General features: G+C 42.7%; 1 protein-coding gene across 1 annotated transcript in view; it reads right to left on the reverse strand.

Annotated features, from left to right (window-relative positions):
- LOC103678653 (thioredoxin F2, chloroplastic-like) overlaps positions 1-6,480 on the reverse strand; it is a 28,439-nt gene extending 21,959 nt beyond the window's left edge. The window contains exons 1-2 of the mRNA XM_040631342.1: positions 6,439-6,480; positions 6,043-6,270 (exon numbers count right to left, since the gene is read on the reverse strand). Coding sequence (XP_040487276.1) covers positions 6,043-6,270; positions 6,439-6,480 — 270 coding nt within the window. The remainder of the gene's footprint in view (positions 1-6,042; positions 6,271-6,438) is intronic.
- Positions 6,481-22,429: the final 15,949 nt, after the last annotated feature.

Below are 22,429 nucleotides of genomic sequence, written 5' to 3' on the forward strand. Positions count from 1 at the left end.
TTCCTCTAGGATGGGGGTTACTTAACTCCTCAGAGAGCTATGCCAAGCTTCGATTTCTCACTTGCTTCTGAAATTATACAGTAGCTGTCATCCTCACAAGCCCTCAGCACCCTTAGTTCTCAGCATTTGCTAGCGTGTAAACTGGCCTAGCTGGATCCATGAATTTGACTTGGCTAAGTTCTCTGAAGGGAATACCCCCAAGGATATATATTGATTCTACAAGTACCTATTAAGACTGATGCTATGCCAGGTAATGGACACACTGCTAGGATACAGCTGTGTATAAAAAAACCAGACAAACATTTCCCTGCCTTCATGGAGCTTACGTTTTGTTTTGTTTTTTAGAAGTTGGGTGGTTTTTTTTTTTAAGATTTTATTTATTTATTTGATAGACAGAAAGAGCCAGAGAGCACAAGCAAAGGAAATGGCGGAGGAAGTGGCAGAAGTAGGTTCCCCACTGAGCAGGGAGCCCAATGAGGGGCTCGATCCCGGGATCCTGGGAACATGACCCGAGCTGAAGGCAGATGCTTACCCATCTGAGCCACCCAGGCGCCCCTGGAGCTTATGTTTAAAGGCAGGGCTGACGGTAAGATCAGTACGTAAAATATGAAGTGTGTTAGTGATCATCGCTAATAAAGAAAAAGAGGAGAAAGATAAAGCTGAAAGGAAGGAAATGAACTGGATTAGAGTTGTAGTCTGGGTGGTCAAGGTCCTCCTCGGATAGAAGGTGACAAGTGGGTACAGACATGCAGGAGACAACAGGCCCTCAGGAGAGGTCTCTGAGGAGGAGATGGAGAGGGTGTCTTAGGGGACTAACAAGACCCTGGGTTATTCTGTGAGATTTCAATTAAAAAAAAAAAAAAGAAGTAACAAATGCATTAGCAAATATGTGCTATTTTAAAACATTTTCTTACAGCAAATCTACACGGCAATGCCTCCTTTCAATCTGGTCAGCCTCATTTTTGTGACCTTATATATAGTTGCATTTGGGGAAAATGTCAAAAGTATAAGTTGGACGGTGCTGATGGACGGCAGGTCCAAGCCCAATGCCTTCCCCCTTCCCCTCCAGGTCCGCATCTCCTGCAACAGGGCCTGGCATCAGAATGTCTGGGTTCTAATGCCCACTTCCCTCCTAAATGGTGTAGGACTTTAACCACTCTTAAATTTCTTCTTTATAAATAAAGAACTCTCCCTGGCCTATCTATACATTTAGATTTTTTTGTGGTAGTAACACTGGACAATGGTTAGAAACTGGCTTCATAAAATCCCACCTAAGGAATTGTTGATACTGTTGGCTGTCATTTTTCTTACCCTATTCCATCGGCATGTCTGAGGTTTCTGTTTTCTAGAATAAGAGAAATATATGAACTTTTACTTTCATAGAGTGTTCCAGGTACAATTAAGGTGGAATCAGTGGGGTCAGGTACAGGACAGGATGTGTCAGGAGTTGGCCTGGATTCAGCTAGAGTCAGAGGAAGAAATGAGAAGCAGGGAGGAACAAAACCCTTTCGATCGTTTGTCCCTTGGCTACTCTCTAGATAGTGGCTTCTCTTGAGCAACAAAAAGGAGAGCAAGACTTAAAAAATCTCCCCTTGCTACAGAGCAGTGAAGGAATACTAATAGAGGAAATCATTCTTAAAGTTTATCAAATCTGTTCTCAAGTGGTCTCTTTTGAAATATCAGTGAAGCCAAATAAATACTTGCCATGTCTTTAATAATCTGAACCATGATTTACTGGGAATTGCTGATGAAACCTGCCTGTTGGTTCAGTTGGCTCGCCGAAGTGCTCTCTCGTTAAAGGCTCCTAGCTGGAATAGAAGAGTAACTTCTCTATGACATCATTAAACGTGACATCTCAGAACCTAGAACTCTGGCAGACTTGAAGCAAATTTCACTTTTACATCATGACTAGGTAGTCAACGAGTGGTCAGCCAGGAGCCAGCCAACTGCAGGCCTTGTGTGCAGACTCAATAATCAGTCCGTCTACTTTTGATCTTCTGTCATCTATTTCCATGACCCCTCTTCCTTCTCCACCCCCTGCAACCATCAAATGAGAAATAAGCAAACTAATATTAAATAGATGAAGATTATTTTCATTTAGGAGTTTGAAGGGATTATTTTGCAGTTGAGAAAAATATGAAAGCCTTAATCCTATCTATAATTGTAAGCTTCCTATAAATTAGGTTTTATGAGTCATAGATTCCCTAAACTTTGTTATTTTGCTCTAATTATTTAGGAGGTAATGAAATTTCACTTTTATGGACTGGATCACGGGTTGGCAAACTTTTTCTCTAAAGAACCAGATAATTGGGGCTTTCTGGACCACATGCACACGGACTTTGTTGCCTATTCTTTGTTTTCATAATCTTTAAAGAATGCAAAAACCATTCTTAGCCGGTGGGCCACACAAAAACAGCATTTTGCCAAATCCTACACATGGTGATTCATCATTTTTCAGAATTTAATGTTAGAAAATAACCCAAACATGGCCATGACCAATATTCCCCAAATCTTCTTCAGAGCAATAACGAGAAAAATGAAAGAAGTTGCAGAATTCTAGAATAACACAAAAACAGAAAAATCCTCCTTTCTGGCTTTTCCATACATCCCAGTGAGGTCTCTCAGGAACGAGTTGCCCGGCTTTCTTTTTTTGTATGGATTAGATGAAGTATGAAGTACGCATATTTCCTGTATGGCCACAGGCCAACTTGGCTTTTGTTGCAGTTATCAACAGTCACCTCCCAGTACCCACTTCCTCCACTTTCCCCCAAAAATACTGTGACTGATTTTCCTGTGGGTAAATTTATCCCTCCTCCATTTTATAGCAGCTGGTGTGGATTAATCTAACCCTAAATCCAGGGTTAGACCCTCATTATCTTAATCCAACCAACAATCTTATCTTTACATCAAGAGTTAATGAAGAGGGAAGAAGAAAGCAAGAGAATGCCATTTCTAGCACGCGTGACAGAGTCAGTGAAACTTTCTCTTTCCTCATCCCGATATAAACAAGACGCTGGCTGGCCGTTCTTACAAAACACACAGGAACCCAGTCTCTGTGTAAGGCCAATATTCCACAGAGATGTGAGGAAACATTGAAGAAAGCTGGGGTTTTGGTGGTACTTTGATCCCCTGGATTAAGCATGGCCTGAGGATCAAGTGAAGTCTGAAATGTTCATTTCCACAGTAAATTCCTTTCTAGTTCAAACTGGGTTAAGGTGGGATTGCTGATAGCTATCTGGAAAGTTTCAGATATAATATTATAGAAATTTCTCCACTGAGTCAAACTGCCAGCCCTATGACTAACATCATCATGGGTGTTTTAACATTTCTCACATAAGGAACGCAGTAATAAAGCAAAATCTACCATGAGGGTCAGGGAATTTAATTTCTTGTTTCTGATATAACCAGGCTCAAAATACTCACTCATCTCTGCAATATCCAGGGAGAACGTGGAAGAACATGAGCTTTGGACTCAGACACGTTATTTTTCCACTTCATGGTATATGGCAGGTGCTAAGCTTGGATAAAATAACTTGGTTTCAAATTAAGTGCTGCTCTTCTGAGATCTTGAGCAAATTATTGCTTATTTCCTCATCTGTGAAATGGGGACAATGTCTACCTCATAGGGATATGGTGAGAATGAAGAGATATGAAAAAAAAAATCTGGTCAAGTGTGTACAATTCCTAGCCCAAGCCAGCAGAGACATGCATTCCCTTCTGGATTCCCAAGTTTATACTTCAGAAAGGGCTTTCTTACCTCTTAGAGAATAGAAAGCAAACAGAAAATCAAGGTGTTCCCTTTTGAGCTGGCAGAACTCTAAAAAGAGAAACAACACCTAGCTGTCCACTAGCCTTTGATGGCATGCTAGGTTGGCCATACCATAGTGTTGGCCAACATTTATGAACTAAATATTTTAGGAATAAACAAAGCCTCTTATTGATCTTGACAAGAGTCAGGAGCTCTGGCAGCACTGGGCCTGTGGTCTTGGACTGCATGATAACTGTCAGGTGGAGAGCAGTGGCTGCCCCTCTGAGGGGGCATACTCTTTCCGGCTAACCGCTATCCCATCTTCTACCACTTCAAGAACTCAGGGTGGAGTGGCAAGCTGACTTTCTGTTGTGAGTGTGCAGCTATCTGACTTCTACTACGATAGGTATTTGAAGTATTTCTAATGTCATGCCTTTCTCTTTGCCTCTAGGGTGTCCCTACGTATTTACACTACTTGGCTGGCTTCTGTTGGCATTTGAGTTTAAGACCCCTGGTGCTGATGTTTCTACCCTCACAGCCAGGATTTTTTTTTCCTGGCCATCTGTTGAAGATCTTTTTTTTTTTTTTTTAAGATTTTATTTATTTATTTGACAGAGATAGAGACAGCCAGCGAGAGAGGGAACACAAGCAGGGGGAGTGGGAGAGGAAGAAGCAGGCTCATAGCGGAGGAGCCTGATGTGGGGCTCGATCCCACAACGCCGGGATCACGCCCTGAGCCGAAGGCAGATGCTTAACCGCTGTGCCACCCAGGCGCCCCCATCTGTTGAAGATCTTATCATTTCCTTCTCCTTTTCTCTCTTTTCCATCCATGAGGGAAAGACGGATGTTGTCAAATACGGAACATCCTCCAAGCCCCCAGTAGGAACCACTGCTTTGAAGTGTGGGCTCGGTTCTAGGCATCACTTTACCTTGCAAGTACCCAGTCAGTTAAGGTGACCGCGTCTGCTCTACAGGTGAGATGATCAAGGTACAGTACTGCAAGTTTAGACAAGTTCTCCTAGGCAGAATTCAGAATTCAAGTGGGGTCACCTGTCATTGTCACACCTGGAGGAACACGGGGTCAGCTAAAATATGCAGGTCTCTTAGAAAGGCCTTTAGCAACGGATGAACTTAACTTGGGGAGTGAATTTCTTTTTTCTCTGCATTAAGACCAATCTATCATTTCTACCTTCCTTTTCCTCATAGAATTAGCTCTTCCTGAACTTTCCTCCACTGCATTTGTAAAGAAAGTAGTACCGAATTAACCCTCATGCTGCTGTACCCACAAACTCCTGCCACATCCTGGGGTTCCTGGAAGTGGAGCAAGGCGGGGTCAGTAATTCTGCCTTTTCAGCACTTGCAGACTTTTCCTAAGAATTCGCTCTCATACTGTCAGAATACAAGTTGACAGCTCATAGAAATCTGTTTATTCTTAACTGGAATTAAGCACTATTGAAACCCAGAAAATGGCCAGTGTCAGAAAAACGGACGTTGTTTTTTATGGTTTGCAGAGAAAGTGCTTAGTCGGTAAACAGGGCATATTTCAAGTCCTGGAAAAAAGCTCTCGGTCAAGTCTTTTCTAGAAAAGAGCAACCAGTCTTCCCCTTTGCACTTGACTGCCTTCTTTGTTTCCCTGACAGGCACTCACATGTATTTTCCTAGACTCATTTCTGACCTCACTGCTGGAAGCAGGAACTTGACTGTAGGCTGGGTGGAGTCTGTTTGAGAAGTCAGGGGTGTGTGTGTGTACGTGTGTGTGCCTGTGTGTTTCAGTTTATCCAGGGTGGAATCCTGAGAGTGGGTTGGGAATTTCAAACCTTCAAAAACTTGACAAGAAAAAACAGAGTGGGCAGAAGAGAAGTAGAGAAAAGAGGAAAAAAGCTGATGAGAGGAAAAGGGAGAAAGGAAGGGCCAGAGAAAGTGAAAAAAAATTTTTTTTAAAGAATAAAAAATAAATAGATAAATCGTTCCTATCCATTACACGTGACCCACCCTAGAATTTACAGGGGCACATCAGAATGGTAAGCACCATGGGGGCGCCTGGCGGCTCAGTCGGTTAAGCATCTGACTTTGATTTCACCTCAGGTCACGATCTCGGGGTCATGAGACAGAGCCCCACATCGGGCTCCGTGCTGGGCCTGGAGTGGAGCCTGCTTGAGGTTCTCTCTCTCCCTCTGTGCCCCCCCCACCCCGAAGACTGTTAAATATCACAGAGGTAGGTAGATAACTAACAGAAAACGCAGATCGTTATTAGCCGTATCCTAAGGAAAAAAGTCAGTTTTGTGCTCTCTTACCGAAAGCCCTGGTGAAATCTCCTCTTCGTGGAGGTTTAGGCTTCGGGTGAGTGTTGAGAGGGAGCAGCTCAAGGACGTAGGCCAGGGGAGGATAGGAGGGGCTTCTCGAAATGCTTTGCAGGAGCTGCAGAGAACGGGACCCAGTACTAGAGTCTTGACCACTCTGGATGCTCTCCAGACCGACGCTATCAGCACCACCTGGGAGTTTGTTAGGGGCCACAAAAGGAGCTACCGGAACAACAGAAAGAAAAATAAACGCAAGAAGGAGGATGGAAAGGGAATTGTACACCGAAAAGATGAAGGACTTAGAACCAGGACTTTCTTTCCGTGCCGGAGAAGGGTGCGTTCTCTTGAGTGCTGTAAGAGCTGGCTCGTAGGGCGTTTGTAAACACCGGCCTCACCTGGGAGCTTGGTGGACACGGAGAACTCCAGCTCCATCCCATATTCACGGCGTGACAATCTGCATTCTAAGGTTCCCCAGGGGATCCTGTGCACACCGATCTTGAGAAGCAGCGCTCTAGAGGCGTGCTTCTGTCCCCGATGCACAGACGACCAGGAGCACTAGCGTTAGCACTGCCTGAGAACCACGAGAAATGCAACTTCTCAGACCCCACCCGGGACCTACTGAATCAGACTCTCTGAGGGCAGGGCCCAGATGGGTAGGTTTTAACAAGCCGTCTAGGTGATTCTGCTGCACCCTCCAGTTTGCGAACCACTGGGCTAGGAGGTTTTTTAAACAATGGGATTGATGTATGTTGGTCTGGTGCAGCACGTCTTCGACACCGTAATGATGCGGGGGTATCATCCAAAATAGTTAACACGCTGAGCGACTGGGGGCTGATCAGTCAGAATGGCCAACAGCTGAGCATCTGCTGGGGGGAGGGGGTGGGGGGATGAGGGCTGCTCTGCCAGGTATTAACACCTTCAGTTGCTGGATTTGGGGAGATCCAGAATGTCCTAGCGGAGGGAATGAGTCAGCCTCAATGGGCTGGGACGTGAGGGTGGGGCTGGGGGGCAGAGGCTACTTATCACCCATTATATATTCCAATAATTCAACAACTGGTTAAACTGGCCATTCCTGCCTGTATTGACCGAAGATCAGCCTTGTGATAATGATGGGAAATGTTAACAACTCTTCCCAGAGAGCAGGTGGGCAACTACAACATTCAGACCTAAGTTCTTTACCAGACCAAAAAAAATTTTGTATTCAAAATAACCGTATTTGCTTGGAGTTTCAGCACTAAAATGGGAATTTATAACCTTCAGCGATCCCTTGACGACTTAGGAAGCAAACCTGTGCTTGGCCCCTGAGCCAGTGGCCAGTCTCAGGAACAGAGCAGGAAGGAACTCTAGGATTCGAAAGCTCCTGGGCACTTGCTCACAGCGACGGTGCAGGAGTCACAACGGTGGATAGCACGAGGACTACACATCTTGCATCGTGTGGAGAGAAAGAGACCCAGATGGAAAAGGACTATCCTCACTCCTCACTCACGCCCTGCACTGTGCCTTCAGGGAAGTGAACGAAAGGAGAAGTGCTGGAAACTGTGCCAAGGCGGAGTGTTCCCAGAAGTGCGTCACTTAACGTAAGGGCTGTAGTTACCACAGAGCGGATCCTACCGGCGTGGGGCTGACCCGCGCCCTGGCTTCTGTGCGCTTCTGTGGGGCTGCAACGTGAGATGCGAAAACCGTGGTAACACTTCTTTTTCTTTATATCCCCCAACCCCGGAAATCTTCCTTTACTCTCTGTGTCACCCCCATTTCCACAGGAGGCTTACAATCTCTCTAATAGACTCGATGCGCCTTATAACAATCTATACTTAACTATGTATTTCTGATTACTTCTATTACAAAAACATTGGAAAATACTGAAAACTAGAAAGTAGGAGAGCAACTGGGATACACCATCTGTAAGACTGTATTATCACCACTGTATTTTGATGTCACACACATTTATATGCAATATGTGTGTTTGGGGGGGTTCCCACACCAATAAGCAATTCTGGGGACACCGACAGTGTCCCACAACCCAACTCAATTCTGACACTATCTACCCAGAGATACTGTCAGATCCCACAGGTTGAGGTTCAGTCCCCAAAGACCCTGCCCCTTCAGAACCTAGTCCCAAGCCCAGGTGGTTTACCTGTGCTACTGAATGGCTATGAGCGAGAAATTCCCATGACCCTCTCCTCGGGTTCGATGAATTTGCTAGAGCGGCTCACAGAGTAGAAGAAACATTTGACTTATTAGATTACCAGTTTATTGTAGAAGGAGATAACTCAGGAACAGCCAGACAGAAGAGATGCACAGGGCAAGAAATGGAGAAAGGGTTGGAACTCCCATGCCATCTCCAGGCATGCCATTCTCCCTAAATGTCCACTTGGTTACCAACCCGGAAGCTCTCTGAACCTGGTCCTTTTGGGGTTTTTATGGAGGCTCATTACATAGTTACGGTTGCTTAAAGCATTGGCCACTGGTGATCCAAGTCAACTTCCAGTCCCTCTCCCTTCCCTGAGTTTGGGGAGGGAGGTGGTGCTGAAAATTTCAACCCTCCTAGGACAAGGCTGGTTTCCCTAGCAATCAGCCCCCCCCCCCCAATTAGGTTACCTCAAGGCTTTCCAAAAGTCACCTCATTAGCACAACAAAAGCAACTTTACCGCTCTTCCCAGGGGTCATTACAGGGTTTCAGGAACCAGTGGAAGGGCAAATATTTATTTCTTATTATATATCACAGTATCACAAAATGTGTAATTCAGTTTCACTGAATTGCCATTATATTATTATATGATTTTGTATTTCTTCTACTCCTTAATGTTTACTGTTATGCCGGGGTCATTTTCCCACTATCTAATGAGTCGGACCACATGATTTTTTTTTTTTTAAGTGGAACCCAACACAGGGCTTGAACCCATGACCCTGAGATCAAGACCTGAGCTGAGATCAAGGGTTGGAGGCTTAACCAACTGAGTCACCCGGGTGCCCCAACACCACACGAATTTTAATTGTTGCATACCACTTTATAATTTGGGTGCATCATGTTTTAATTAACTTTTTTTCTTATTAAGTCTTTTACAACCTTACGATCATAGAACAACACTGTGATGAGTGTCTAATAAACCACTGTGGAAACTCTCATTTCTCTTAGAGTGATTTCCTAGGAATATAACTATTTTTAGAGATTTTAATGTGTAATGTCAAACTTCCATCTGGAGTGCTTATACTGATTTCCTAGGAATATAACTATTTTTAGAGATTTTAATATGTAATGTCAAACTTTCATCTGGACTGCTTATACCAGTTTTCACATACTAGCAGTCCATGAACTTGTTATTATAGTTTTAGTTTGTATTTCCTTGATTACTAATATGGTTGAACACATTTCTATTTTTTAATATAAAACTATTTAATATAAAACTATTTAGTGTTTGCCAGGTCATAAACAAAAGGATTATTATAGGTGAAGTAAGGTTCATTTGGGGACAAAAGGGTTTTGGTAGGTGAATTACCTTATCCTCCTTTGAGGGGATGAAGAGGGCCCAGGTGATGGACTGCCTTATTGGTACTGACTAGAAAATTCCTAACTGACTGGTTAAAGGTTACATTTCTGGGGGGTTGAAACTGCAGTTAGGTTAGGTATTAAATCTTGGTTTACTGACTTCGGGTCTTAACCTAGGGCACCCAATTTTGGGCATATGGTTTTCTTTTTAACAACATAAAGGATAAAAGGTGTACCTACCTCTCAACAAATAAAATACTACATACACTGCTTCCCTGTTGTGTCCATGTTCCTTTTAATCTTTCTTTCACTATTTGTTGTTAAGGGAAGAGAGGAGAATATACATACATTTCTCTAGAGTCAATTTACTGCACGTCAGTCGATCTTTCTCCATTGCCTTGTGATGTTTCCTTTATAACCTACTGAAGTCCTATCTAACACAGCATGGTAAGCATTTTTCCCCCAGTGGCTTGTGTGTTTACTCTGACCTCAGAATCATGTTTATTACACGTTTAATGAAAATATGAAAGCTAATAGGATTACTTGTTCATTGCAAACCTTTCTTAGCTCTGAAAAAAAAAGTTCTGAAAAAATATCCATGCTGGTAAAAATAAATACAAAATAGTTTTGCACACGAAAGACAACAGAATGTTAGTATATGACATGTGGAGATTTGAGCTGTATGAAAGTTAAACATTTGAACATTGAATCCCCCTCTGCAGGGCAGGTTTGAGGTGATGTATAAGAAAACTAAGGTTGGATGATAAGTAAACCGGGGTCAGACTATGGAGGGACTTCAAGGAGAGAACTTTGAGGTTAATAAGCAACCACGAAGGAGCCTTAAGGGTTCTTGAGGGGGGACAACGATGAGGAAAAGCCATTAGTATGATCGTGCTCTACAGGCCAGAGGCAGGGACACTGCATTCAGAAAAGCATACTGGGCATTACAGAAATTCGCCTGTTTTTACAAGAGTGGCAGTGCGGCAGAAGGCGATGTTTTCTTCTTGTGTAAGATAGACATAAGGCGCCCACTCAATGAATACTTGTCGAGTTTGCATATACTCTAGATATATAAAGGACAGAAAAGAGTCAGAGAATGCTACTGTTATGAGCCTTATACGTTGAAGAAGCAGTAATATCACGGATCAAAATGGAACATTTTCTCCTATTGTGTGGACTGCTACATATCCTTTTCCCACTCAACTCACCATAACTGACCCCCAAAAAACTCTGTCCTTGTCATTTTTCTCTACACTGACTTCTGAGGGGAATCCAAACATTCCTGTGGGTTTTTGTTTGTTTGTTTGTTTGTTTGTTTGTTTTTGGCCCATCAATCCTTGGACGAGGAGTGCAACTGTGACCACTGTTCATGTGCTCTGACTTAGTGGTGGTCTTAGCTTCCCTCTACTCTCCCCAGATCCCATGCAGGACAAGCTCTAATGCAGGCCCTTCACACCAGAGGTCTCTACTGCTGTGGGAAACAAAGGCAGAAGAAAAATTATTAAATTTCCTTACTACCTACAGCCCACTGATAAGTCCTTGAAACAGGCAGAGTGACATTCCTCTAGGGACTCAACTGCCTCGATGTTAATATTTCGCTAAGGGCAAAAGGCAATTTTAGCCCAACCCGAGGATCCTTTAAGTCGACTTCAACATATAAAAATTCCTTTGAAAACTTCCTTTATCTCCATCCCCCAAGATACATGTTGGCGATCATCCTCCAGGCATATGACTCACTGATATACATTTGAAGGGTCTCATGACTCAGGTTTGATTAGACAGTAATAAGTGACCTTTTCCCAACAATAGCTAGCCCACTCAAGGTCCTGGAAACCTTGCTTCCAAATTCCTTAAGACTTACACTATCCCTAACCCCCTCCCAACTTGAAAGTATATAATGGGCCACTCCTCATGACCCCGGTGCAGCTCTTTCTGCCCATGGATCCTGTCCCCGTGCTTTAATAAAACTACCTTTTTGCATCAAGAATGTCTCAAGAATTCTCTCTTGGCCATTGGCTTTGCACCCTAACATCTTTTCCTACATCATCTATCATCAATTTATGTAGAAGGAGGACAACGGTCACACTTATACTGCGTCTAGGTCTTAGAGAAGAGTCCTCAAGGATGAGTCCAGCCCATCTCATCAGGGTAAAAGATAACTAACACTGACCTTACTTCAGCATTTTGGTTCCAAATTTTTGGCTAAGTTTCCTACTTGACCACCATGAAATCAGCAGGAACCCAGGGACCCCAACCCTGTTCACAGTCCAACTCTCTGGCCTTCTGACCCCTTTCTCTGCATTATCATGTCTGTTACTCTGAGCCTCTAGCTCTGTCTAGTTTAGCCTGCTAACTTATCCCTTGAATTTGGGCTTCAAATCACCTCTTGAGAAAACTCCGCTCTTTTCCAGGGCTCTGCTTCTACCCTCACAGAAGCCAAGTCCCGACTCCAATCACCTCCTCTCCCAGAGCCCACATGGCTTCTGCCTGACCTATAGCTGGACATGGCCTACCCCAGAATCTACAATTAGTTGCTATGTAATTTCAAGTGACAGTAGTTCACACTGTCCCTCGAAGAGTACCACGACCTCTGATTGCTCCAAACCTAAATAGTTTGAGAACTGCTGATCTACAAAATGGGGCTAAGATGACCTGGCCTCTCTACTCTCAATCAGTCGTTTTGAGGATCAAGTGAGATTATATATGGAAATTGCCTTTGAAGCCTTTTAAATGCTCCACAAATCCCCGCCTTCTGACACAAATCCTTCTGACACTGAGCAAATAGTCACTGGGCACCTAGACTGAGGCATACAGATGAATGACCTAGTGAAGAGGTTCTATTTAAGCGTTAACTAGAACCTAGGTCTTAAATTGACTGAAATGGAGCTTCTCCTTGGCCTGCTTGGGCAATATCCTCTTTTGGATTTTGATAATGCAATTTCATTATAGAAACAAACAACTCAAGTACAGGATTCAGAGTATATAGCTCTTTAATTAGACTACCTACTCTTTCTCTTTTCTTCCCTCCCTCCCTCCCTTTCTTCTTCCCTTTCCCATCTTTTTAAAAATCTCAAACCATGTTTTTGTACATGCAATGTGGCCTGTATATGTTTGGGAACATGGAAGTGGTAGATTTCAGTGTATTAGTCAATTTTTTAGAAGCTGTTGGAGGACCAGGTAGTAGCTCAATCACTTGTAACTCCCTAGGCCTTTCGCACTGTCATTATTTTCAATAATGTTCATTGGGACATATGCCAGGACCCAATCTGAGAGCTCTACTACAATATTCTGTATGTGCTGCATGATGTAGAAAAGGCACACAGTCTGCAATTCCCACCTTGCCTAAATGAGCAATTTGAGGACAAAAACACCTTGTAAGAGCCTTCCCTTGGCACTGGCGCTGGTAGTGAGTCAGCCCGTACTGGTACTTGAAAACAGCTTGGTGCTTGATCAAAACATTGTGCTCTCCCTTCCCCCTATCCCTTCCTTAATTGCCTTCCCTCCTTTCTTTCCTCCAACCTCCTCCCCCAAGAGATAAAGACAAAACAGAGCAAAACCAAAGCAGACACATTTAGGAGATTATATTACCACCTTCAAAAATGTAAAACTACATGAATTGAAGGTTTCAAAGACAAAACACAAGGCTTTACTTAATTGGCTAACTGGGGGAGGGCATGGAAGCCGGTCAGGAGTAACTGGAAATAGAGAGAGAGGGAGATTTGGGGAGCAGTGTCTCAGAGAAGTGTCCTCTGGCCCACCCTGGGGAACCCTGTCTCAAAAAAGACTGGAGTTCACAGACAGTCTTCATTGGATGTTGGCAATGTGAGCAGTGCTACTTGCGATCACTATGCTAGGTTGTTGCTACAATGGGTGTGGGGGAAAGAGACTTTTCCTCGTTAGTAGAGTATTACAAGTCAGTGTGATGGACACAGGTCAACTTTGGGGCATGAATACCTTGTGGTGGGAAGGGAAATAAATAGTGGCAAGTTCCAAAAAGAACTTCACAATGTACATTCCAGAGATGTCTCGTTTTAAGGAACCAGAGCCAAAGAGAAAAAGAATGGCAGATGTTACATATTTGGGAAAACTGTGAGACATTTTCAGGCCCTCCAGAAATGGTTGAGAACACAGTAAGGACAGGTGGGCTTGAGGTTCTACGACAGCAATAGACACTTAGTAGGAAACACATCTACAATATACATGTGCCACGGTCCAGTCCAGATTTCATGTGTTTCCAAACACAGAGAAGGTGGACCCAGTGCACCTCAGAGGAGGCGTCCGTGCTTAATGCCACACATTAAATTCCTTCTTTTATGCTGGCTGGACTAGATTTATCACCTTTTTTTCTGAGTCAGCACGACTGGCAGGGAATTAACGCTTGCAGGTAGTCAGGGGCAATCCAAAGAGAAAGAAAATGTAAAGGAAATTGTGCCCTTAGTCCACGTGTCCTCCCCTTCTACCTGGGAACTAAAAGCCTCCCCTTCTGCTGTATGCAGCAGTTTTAAAAGATGGAAGAGGAAACAGCTAAGCTGGAGACTGAAAATTCACAAGAGGTTTGAAGCGTCTTGGGACTTCTGGGGAAGAGGTAGTGTCTGGTAAAGGGAACAGGGAGGTGGGACTTCTGGAGGAAAATAATGGTAAAGGAGAATGGTGAGAGGAGAGAAGGGAAGGTTTAGATTGGACCTCTCTTCACTGTGTTGGGAAACATCTAAGCAAGGACACCATGAAGATCTCTGCATGGAGGCCTCACACTTCTACAGAGAGCAAAGGACCAGAGAGCTAGATGAAGAGGCACCCTCACCTCTCACCACTAAGTCTGTTAAGTTTTGATTTTATCACCTTTATTTGAGACAAAATTATTGGATCCGTGTGTGTATGCTTTTGCTCAAGAAAGAACATAGCCAAGATGTTCAATATCATGGGGAAGAGAAGACATCCCCAAGTCAATGTCATATAATTTTACCTTAAAAAACAGATGAAGAATGAATCCAGCCAGGGAAGATCCCCCAAATAAAGAAGGCATTTAAAGGGTCAAAGGTGAAGAACGTATCACCCAGTTGAGTGAGGATGCCGAGGACATAGCTCGGGGCATGCTTTGACCTCTTCCAGACATCCTCCACTCTTTGATGTGGACAACTGATTCCTTCTTGATCTTAAATAAAGTCATTTGCAGGTGTGCCATCAAGCGCCATTTCCCAACCACATTGCTGCACCTATAAAGCCACCATTCTCTGAGTTATAACAGTGACATCCAGCACATTCTCATACCCTCTTATTATAATCCAGAAAGGTTACAAAGAGGATGACAGCTGCCCAGTGTTGCAATTCATCCGCTCTTCTTGACACTGCAGTTGGAGACAATCTAAACTGAGGGAAGAGGGATACACTCCCTGGAGGAAGGATTAGTGGTAGTGGCCAAGGCCGTGTTCTTCATGGTATTCCCAACGGTGTCACTTTGGGTAAGTCCCTCACCCCTGAGTTTCATTTTTAAAATCTGAAAATCAAGAAAGTCCCTGGCCCCTGAGGACCTTAACTTTTCCAAAGCCCTTTTCCCTTCTGGTTATGACAATGTTGCAGAAAGCTGTGCCGTCAAGGGGGCTGACCAGTTGTGATTGCTACTGCAGAAGCTGATTTGGAAAAAGGCATATTTCCTGGAAGATGGGAATATGAAACTGAAGGTCAGCACACCAGGAGAAAACAGAAATGTGATCATATCAGCAGTGGGAAGTTGGGAGACAAAGTCAGGGCGCAGGGGTGTAGTCCAAATACTACTGCCAAAAAGACAGGCCCTCCAGTGTGTGTTTATGTGACTCACCAGGGAACCCGATGACAAGGCTGATGATGGGTGGAGAAGGTAGTTTACATGTGTAAAAGGGAATGATTCTGTTATGAGACATCTTAGGGGGGAAAGAAGTTGGATTTAGCCAACTCCATTATTCTCATTGTCTCCACTCACTTACTAGGAAAATCAACAGAATCGAAGGGGAGGGTCAGGATCTGGAGAGGCATTCCACAATGATTCATACAATCAAAAACAATGATGCTTAGGAAAGAGTCTTTTTCAAATCCAAGTTCAGGGGTTCAAAGAACTCATGTTCTTCCTTTATCTTGATGTTTATTTTCTATTAGCAATAGCAGAATTTAAAAGACACAGAGACTCAAAAGGCTTTCCATAAACCCAGAAAGCATCTCCAGCACCTTGGGCCAGCAATTCACCTAAGGCTGTAAGTTTCCATGTGTCAAATATTATATAGGGTAAGGCACTGACGATGTCATTTGATTGCTTCTTATTAAATCTAAGATACCATGATGGTAAGATATACCATTAAACTGCCAATTATATTATGCCATGCCATTGTAAGATGCATTTCCATCTTAGAGATGTTATATTTTGGATGAATGAAACATGTTAACTATCCTAACTCTGCTGAATATTGTGGATTATGTTAAAGTCTAACATTAATTGCTACCTGGACACTGTTATATCTGGGGATGTGGCCAGGTGACTCTGCCCAAGACTTTATTCATCCTTAAGGCCTTATTCTAATACCTGGGTCAGAATGCTGAACGCCAAGCCAGTGGAACTAAGTGGGGGAGGGTCACTTGTGCTGCGTTGGTAGCAGGGCCACTGGGCGGTAGGGTACAGGAAAATTGATGGTCTTGGCAACTTGATAGCAAGCCACAACAATGGGCCAAGGATTAGAGTGCTCTTCAATTCCAGTTCTACTGCTTGACCATGGAGTTATCTCAATGTTGTTTCTTCTTTAGTGGGAGAGGTTTGGGGCCATCAAGGTATTAAATCCATAAGATCCACAGAATGTTTCATTCACCTGTCTAGAGGATGGGCAACACTGCACTGGGGCTAATGTTGCCTGTATTTCCCCTGAAGAGCTTGGTTTTCGGTATTGTAACGTTTCCTCTAGTCTAGCCCGGTTGCCTGGACAGAACGTGTGGTCAGGAAATAAAAGAGCCTGGGTTTCAATCCCATGGATGGTTAGTGTAGTGATGGGACTCACAAGGAAACATACGCAATTGAGAAAAGTTGACAGATTCAGTAAATTGTGGGAGACTTAGTCATCCTCCCAACAAGAGCGATCAGAGTAGGTCCTATTATTGCTTCCATTATGCAAATGAGGAAAGAGAGGCTCTTGGACCAGGACCTTGTCCAGACAATGTGGCTCGTAATGGGTAGGGCCAGGATTTGAATGTGGGTGGTTGAATTCCAGAGCCTGTGCTTTTCATCACTGTATCCACGGCTAAGAAATAACTCTTGTCATTATGGAGAGTCAGACACATAAACTAGTCATGATATAAAGAGAAAATTGCCTTAACAGATACGTGTACAAAGTGCTGTGGAGCCAGAGGATGAAGCTATTAAGTTCAGGGATCTTACATAATATGAAAAGTGACCATGAGATGAGCCAGCTACATTTGCTTTTTAAGAAGGGACTCCTCTTACTGTTCTATAACCTCACACGATGGGTTTCCTAGACACCACGCATTTGCCTGTTTGCGGATTGAGCAGCAATACCGCCAAGTCTCAGGGATATCAAGCACAAGGTTCATCAGCTAATAGCCAATAAATGTGATGGAAACACATTGTTTGGTCGTGGAAAATTTCAACCACGTGTAAAGGTAGAGAGGACAGCGTAATGACCCCTGAGTATCCTTCGCTCAGCCTTAGCTGTTAGCAACATTCTGCTGTTCTGGCTTTAGCTGTACCTGCCTGACCCCCACTTTTTTTTTTTTCTGGAGCATTTAAAAGCATATCCAAGCATCCATATAGTTTCATTAGTAAACACTTCAGTGTGACTGTCTAATATGCCAAGCCTTAAGAAAATAATGAAAATACCATTAACCCAACCGATGAAATCAACGATAATTCCAAATAGTCGTCTGATACTCAGTGTGTGTCTAATTTTTCCTGATTGATAAACATGCTTTTAATAAAAGAACTTTCACTTCTTTTGCATAGAATAGAGATAGACAGTTTCCCCTCTCAGTTCTATCCTGGCATATTTGCAAAGACTCAATCTTTCTGAGGAGCCATTTAGGTTGTTAGGAAGTAAAGATAAAGTGAACAGTTTTCATAGATCGCATAACTTTATTTATAAGGTTAAAGCCATTATGTAGATTGAAAAACGAATGCCTGGTAATGATGGAAACAAGATAGCATGTGCCAAGGTGAGAACTGCTGAGGAAGTGGCTACAAAAGTCCCACTAAAGCATAAGCAGATTCTTGAGATGCTGAAGTTTCATTTCTGTATTTTTGGATTTACTCAAGGTTTGAGTGTAGCAAGCTGGGCAGTGGTTTAAGACCAGCATCATGCATGGTTTTAATAGGAACAAAAAGGTTTGTGGGGTGTGTGTTGTGTGTGTGTATGTGTGTGTGTAAGAGAGTGTCTGGATATATCTAGTCTATTGCTTCTCCTTCGGAATCTTACTATCACACACACACAACACACACAGAGTATATTCATTCTGTAGTTGGATATCCACATTGGTTTGTCTGTTCTATTCATTGGCATTGTTGACTAAAGGGAATATTGGAATGAGAAAGGGCAGAACTCACTCTCCCTGTGTCCTGTGAAGTTGACCTTGGGAGGAGGCAATGGGGTTTACAGTGAAGTCAACAGCATCTGAGAACCCAAGAACAAACGGTAGAAAGGACAGTGTGGGAGACGGTGATTACCCTGGTGGGGCTGGGTCAGAACTGGGAGTAGAGAACAATGACACAGGTAAAGGGAATGACTTGTGCGAAGGCCTCGAGATGACAACACGGGCATTCAGAGAACTGAAAGCCATTCATCATGAAGTCTTCTCAATGTGGCAATTATGACTTATGGAACATTTCGGGCTGCCCTTTAAACATAGCCTAGAGTTATCTGGTGGGACTCTCACAAAAACCAAGGCTGCTTTGTGATTAGGAACGTTTTCTTTTGCAAACACCAGAAACACAGGCTGTCATAATAAACTACCGGAGTTATAAAGCTTATTTGGGGTTGAAAATGCCAGCCATACTCTAGCTAAGGTTCGTTGTCTAGAAAGCGCTATGGCTGAGTACTCCGGACCCTAGGCTTGGACTTCAAGTGTTGCCTAGTCATTTCTAGATCTTGTAGGCATTGCTTCTCTGTACCTCAGTTTTCCTAGGGTTAAGAGGGAGCTTTGCCGAATTAGTCAAGAAGGGCTGGGGAAGGGCTAAGAAGAGGGAGATACATGAACATTTATTCATCCATTGGCTGATATAAGGCGTCCACATGACACCAATTCTCACAACGTTTTGAGACGATGCCGGAGAAAATACATTTTAAATGACAAAGCAGCATGCCAACTCTAAGGTGCGCAAAAAAGAGTTTGGAAATATTACCCCTTTGATTATATACTTCACAGAGTCTCAACAACAGCTCTTCTGAAGAATGTGGTAATTGAGAAACGCATGTGCCTCGCTTTTGCTTCTTTTTTGTGGTCTTCACCTTAATCCATTCTTTCAGGTTTTTCTAGTTTGTCAGTTCGCTCTTTATTGCCTTCGCTGATCAGGTACACTTGAACTTACGGAACCAGAAGCTTGCTTGAAGCACTCTGCTGGGAAAGGAAAAGATCCGGCGGACATAATGAAAGGAGGAATCTCAGTGATTCAGAAGGGCGAGGATCAGGTGTGTAATTAGACAGGTCAGGACTCATGAGGGTGGAGGGAACACACCAGAATTCTATGAGGGGTGGGTGTGCTCAGCATCTCTCCCCTGCACGGTATAGGACGGTAGTCTGGATTGTAACTCTTACAGACACCCAAGCAGCCGAGCTCTGTGTGGGTCTCTTTAAAGTAGCATGGCTTCATTCACAACACCCGACAGCCCAGCGACGTTCCACGGAAGAGCATGTATTTTAAGTGGCTTTGCCTGCTGATGACCGCAGCTAGGAACACGCAGACACGCGGTCCTTACAACACGTTTGCAGCTTTCCATTACTTTCAAAACAGTCCATTTCATGCAGGTGCTGTGCAAGTCTACATTTTGGGACCGGGTTACCTGGAATGTCTGGTTTGTAAGATCATCACGGGAGAAAACATGAAAGTCTGAAGTTGCTGTCACTGCCTTAAGGTCAGAGTTAGGAGGGAATCATGAGTAATTAGGTGTAAGCCGTAAAAAAAAAAAAAAAAAATTGCTGTTGCTATGTTGGTTGTTAAGGAAGCATAAGAAAGTAATTCTGATGCAATCTGGCTGGTAAATGTGCAAGCTTGTGCCAGACTCATGCATTCACCTGGGGCAGGAAACACAAGGACGTACTGTAAAAATACACGGCCAGTCTCAATAATTAACTTGTGAAATCCTTTAATTTGATCATCAGCAAATATTTTTCTCCTGTGTAGAAACGTAGCTCCAAATTTATGAATATTGCCTCTTGGTAGCAGTTTTCATCTTTATATTAACCTAATGATCACCTTGATCTGAATTCTCTAAAGATTCCTGAGGAAGTGTTTAAACAAAACTATATGGAGGCAAGATCTTTCAACTATGGCCAATGCATACGCCACATTAATTAGGGAAGACAGAAAGATGACCTACTCATTAGTGGGGAGCTTTTACTTCCATTAATTTTTATGAATTTAAGATTACTTTTGGTAAATATGAAAGTATACTTATGAATATAAAAGTAATGTATTTTCATTGAAAATAAGTCGGAAACTGTCGCCATCATCCAGGGATAATGTATTTCCTCGCTGTTGCTCCTTGAGCCCTACTAATACCTTGCCTGCATTTTTGAGACTCTGTTCTTTAAATATAGAAGTATTAACATATGTAATAAATAAAAATTTTCTGCATGTTTCAGCAAAAAATAAAAGTCACAAATAAAGGGGAATTTGGATGAGAGGTAAAAGTTTGCCAATGTTCCATGTCTTGGGGAAAATCATAATTAATAAAGTTCGGCAATTCTCTTTCTATGCGTACTGCATATGCACATTGTAGGCAATGGAGAACACACCATAAGCAATTTTTTTATTGTTTTTAAAGAGTTTTTGTTTTTAAGTAATCTCCACACCCAACGTCAGGCTTGAACTGGCAACCCTGAGATCAAGAGTGGCATGCTCCACTGACTGAGCCAGCCAGGTGCCCCCATAAGCACATTTCATATACTATTTTCCCCTGAATATTATGCCATAATGATTTTTCATGTTATTAAAACTCTTTGTAAATATAATATTTAATGACTTCATAATAGTCAATCCTACAAATATACCATGAATTCCATAACCAATTACAGGGTTTTTAGTCATGAAAGCTGTTGCTGATTTTTAATATTAAAAATGCTGTGAGGTCTTTGTAAATAAATATTCACCTCTAAGTCAGATTTTAAAAAAAAAGTTATTTACTTATTTTGGAGAGAGAGAGCGTGTGCGTGAGCAGGGGGAGGGGCAGAAGGAGAGGGAGAGAATCCTCAAGCAGACTCCCTGCTGAGTGAGGAGCCTGACATGGGGCTCGATCCCAAGACCCTAAGATCATGACCTGAGCTGAAATCAACAGTTGAACACTTAACTGACTGAGCCACCCAGGTGCCCCCAAGTCAGATGTTTTTGATGGGATTGCTTCTCAGACTAGGAATTACTGAGGTAAGAAATATGCATGCATATTTTTAAAGCTTTTAATACATTGTTGCCAATTGTTTTGGAGAAAGGTTGCATTCGTGTACATTTCCTAGAGAAGTTCAGGGAAATGATTATTTATTTAATAGCCAACTGCACCACCACTAAAATCTTTGCCAATGTGGTAGGCAAAAATTGACATCATTTTAACCTGCATTTCTTCTATAATTAGTGAGACTGCTCCTTTTCTATCTGTATTTCTTCTTTAGTGAATAGCTTGGGCATATCTTGGCCCCAAACAAAATGTTTTCTAATGGCTATCTATTACATCATAATATTTTAGAATATTATTATTTTGTCATGTATGTTTTCCCTTGGTTTCAAAATTCAGTTAATGGTAATTCTTGACTTATGGGGAAGGTTTCACTTTTTGTAGTCCAATCTGTTTGTTTCTTTCGGGGGTTCCTTAAAATTTTATTTTCAAATTATTTCTAAAGTGTACAATTCAGTGGTTTTTAGTATATTCACAAAGTTGGGCAATGAACATCACTATCAAAGTACAGAACATTTCTGCACCCCCAAAACAACCCTGTACCCATCCGTACTCACTCCTCATTCTCTCCTTGCTCATCTTCTGTCCCTAAAGATTTGCCGATTCTGGGCATTTCATACAAATGGAATCAAACAACATACGGGCATTTGCATCTGGCTTCTTTCACTGACCGTAATGGTTTCAAGGTTCCCAAGAGTAACGTCTGTCTTTGTTTGTTGTCTCTTCCTGACCACGTTTGGTTTGGTACATCCTTTGTCTTTTTTGAGAAGCCACAAGAACTTAAGACTTATTTGGACCTGGCACACCCTCACCCGCTGATTTCAGTTACTTTGCTAGTCAGTTTCTACTACACATGATGGATATTCGTTTGAAAAGGAAAAGTCTTACTCTGGGAGAGAAGTATCTTTCTTGTATGAGTTTTAGAGATTTTATTGAGAATGGATATTAACTTTGTTGAAAGCTTCTGTTACATCTATTGAAATGATCATATGGCTTTTTGTAATTGACTTCCCTATGATAGAGGGTAGGAATCGCTTTTATGATTGGACAAGGTTTTCATTCTTGTGCAAAAACCATATTCCATTTGACTGTCATGTGTTGTTGAATTTGCTTTTATCTGTTGCTGCTAATTACGTTTGTCATATAAATATTCTAAAGTTAAGAAGTAGGGGCGCCTGGGTGGCACAGCGGTTAAGCGTCTGCCTTCGGCTCAGGGCGTGATCCTGGCGTTCTGGGATCGAGCCCCACGTCAGGCTCCTCCGCT

Source organism: Ursus maritimus, unplaced genomic scaffold (assembly GCF_017311325.1).
Source record: "Ursus maritimus isolate PB19 unplaced genomic scaffold, ASM1731132v1 scaffold_17, whole genome shotgun sequence".
In the NCBI taxonomy this organism is placed as follows: Eukaryota; Metazoa; Chordata; class Mammalia; order Carnivora; family Ursidae; genus Ursus; species Ursus maritimus.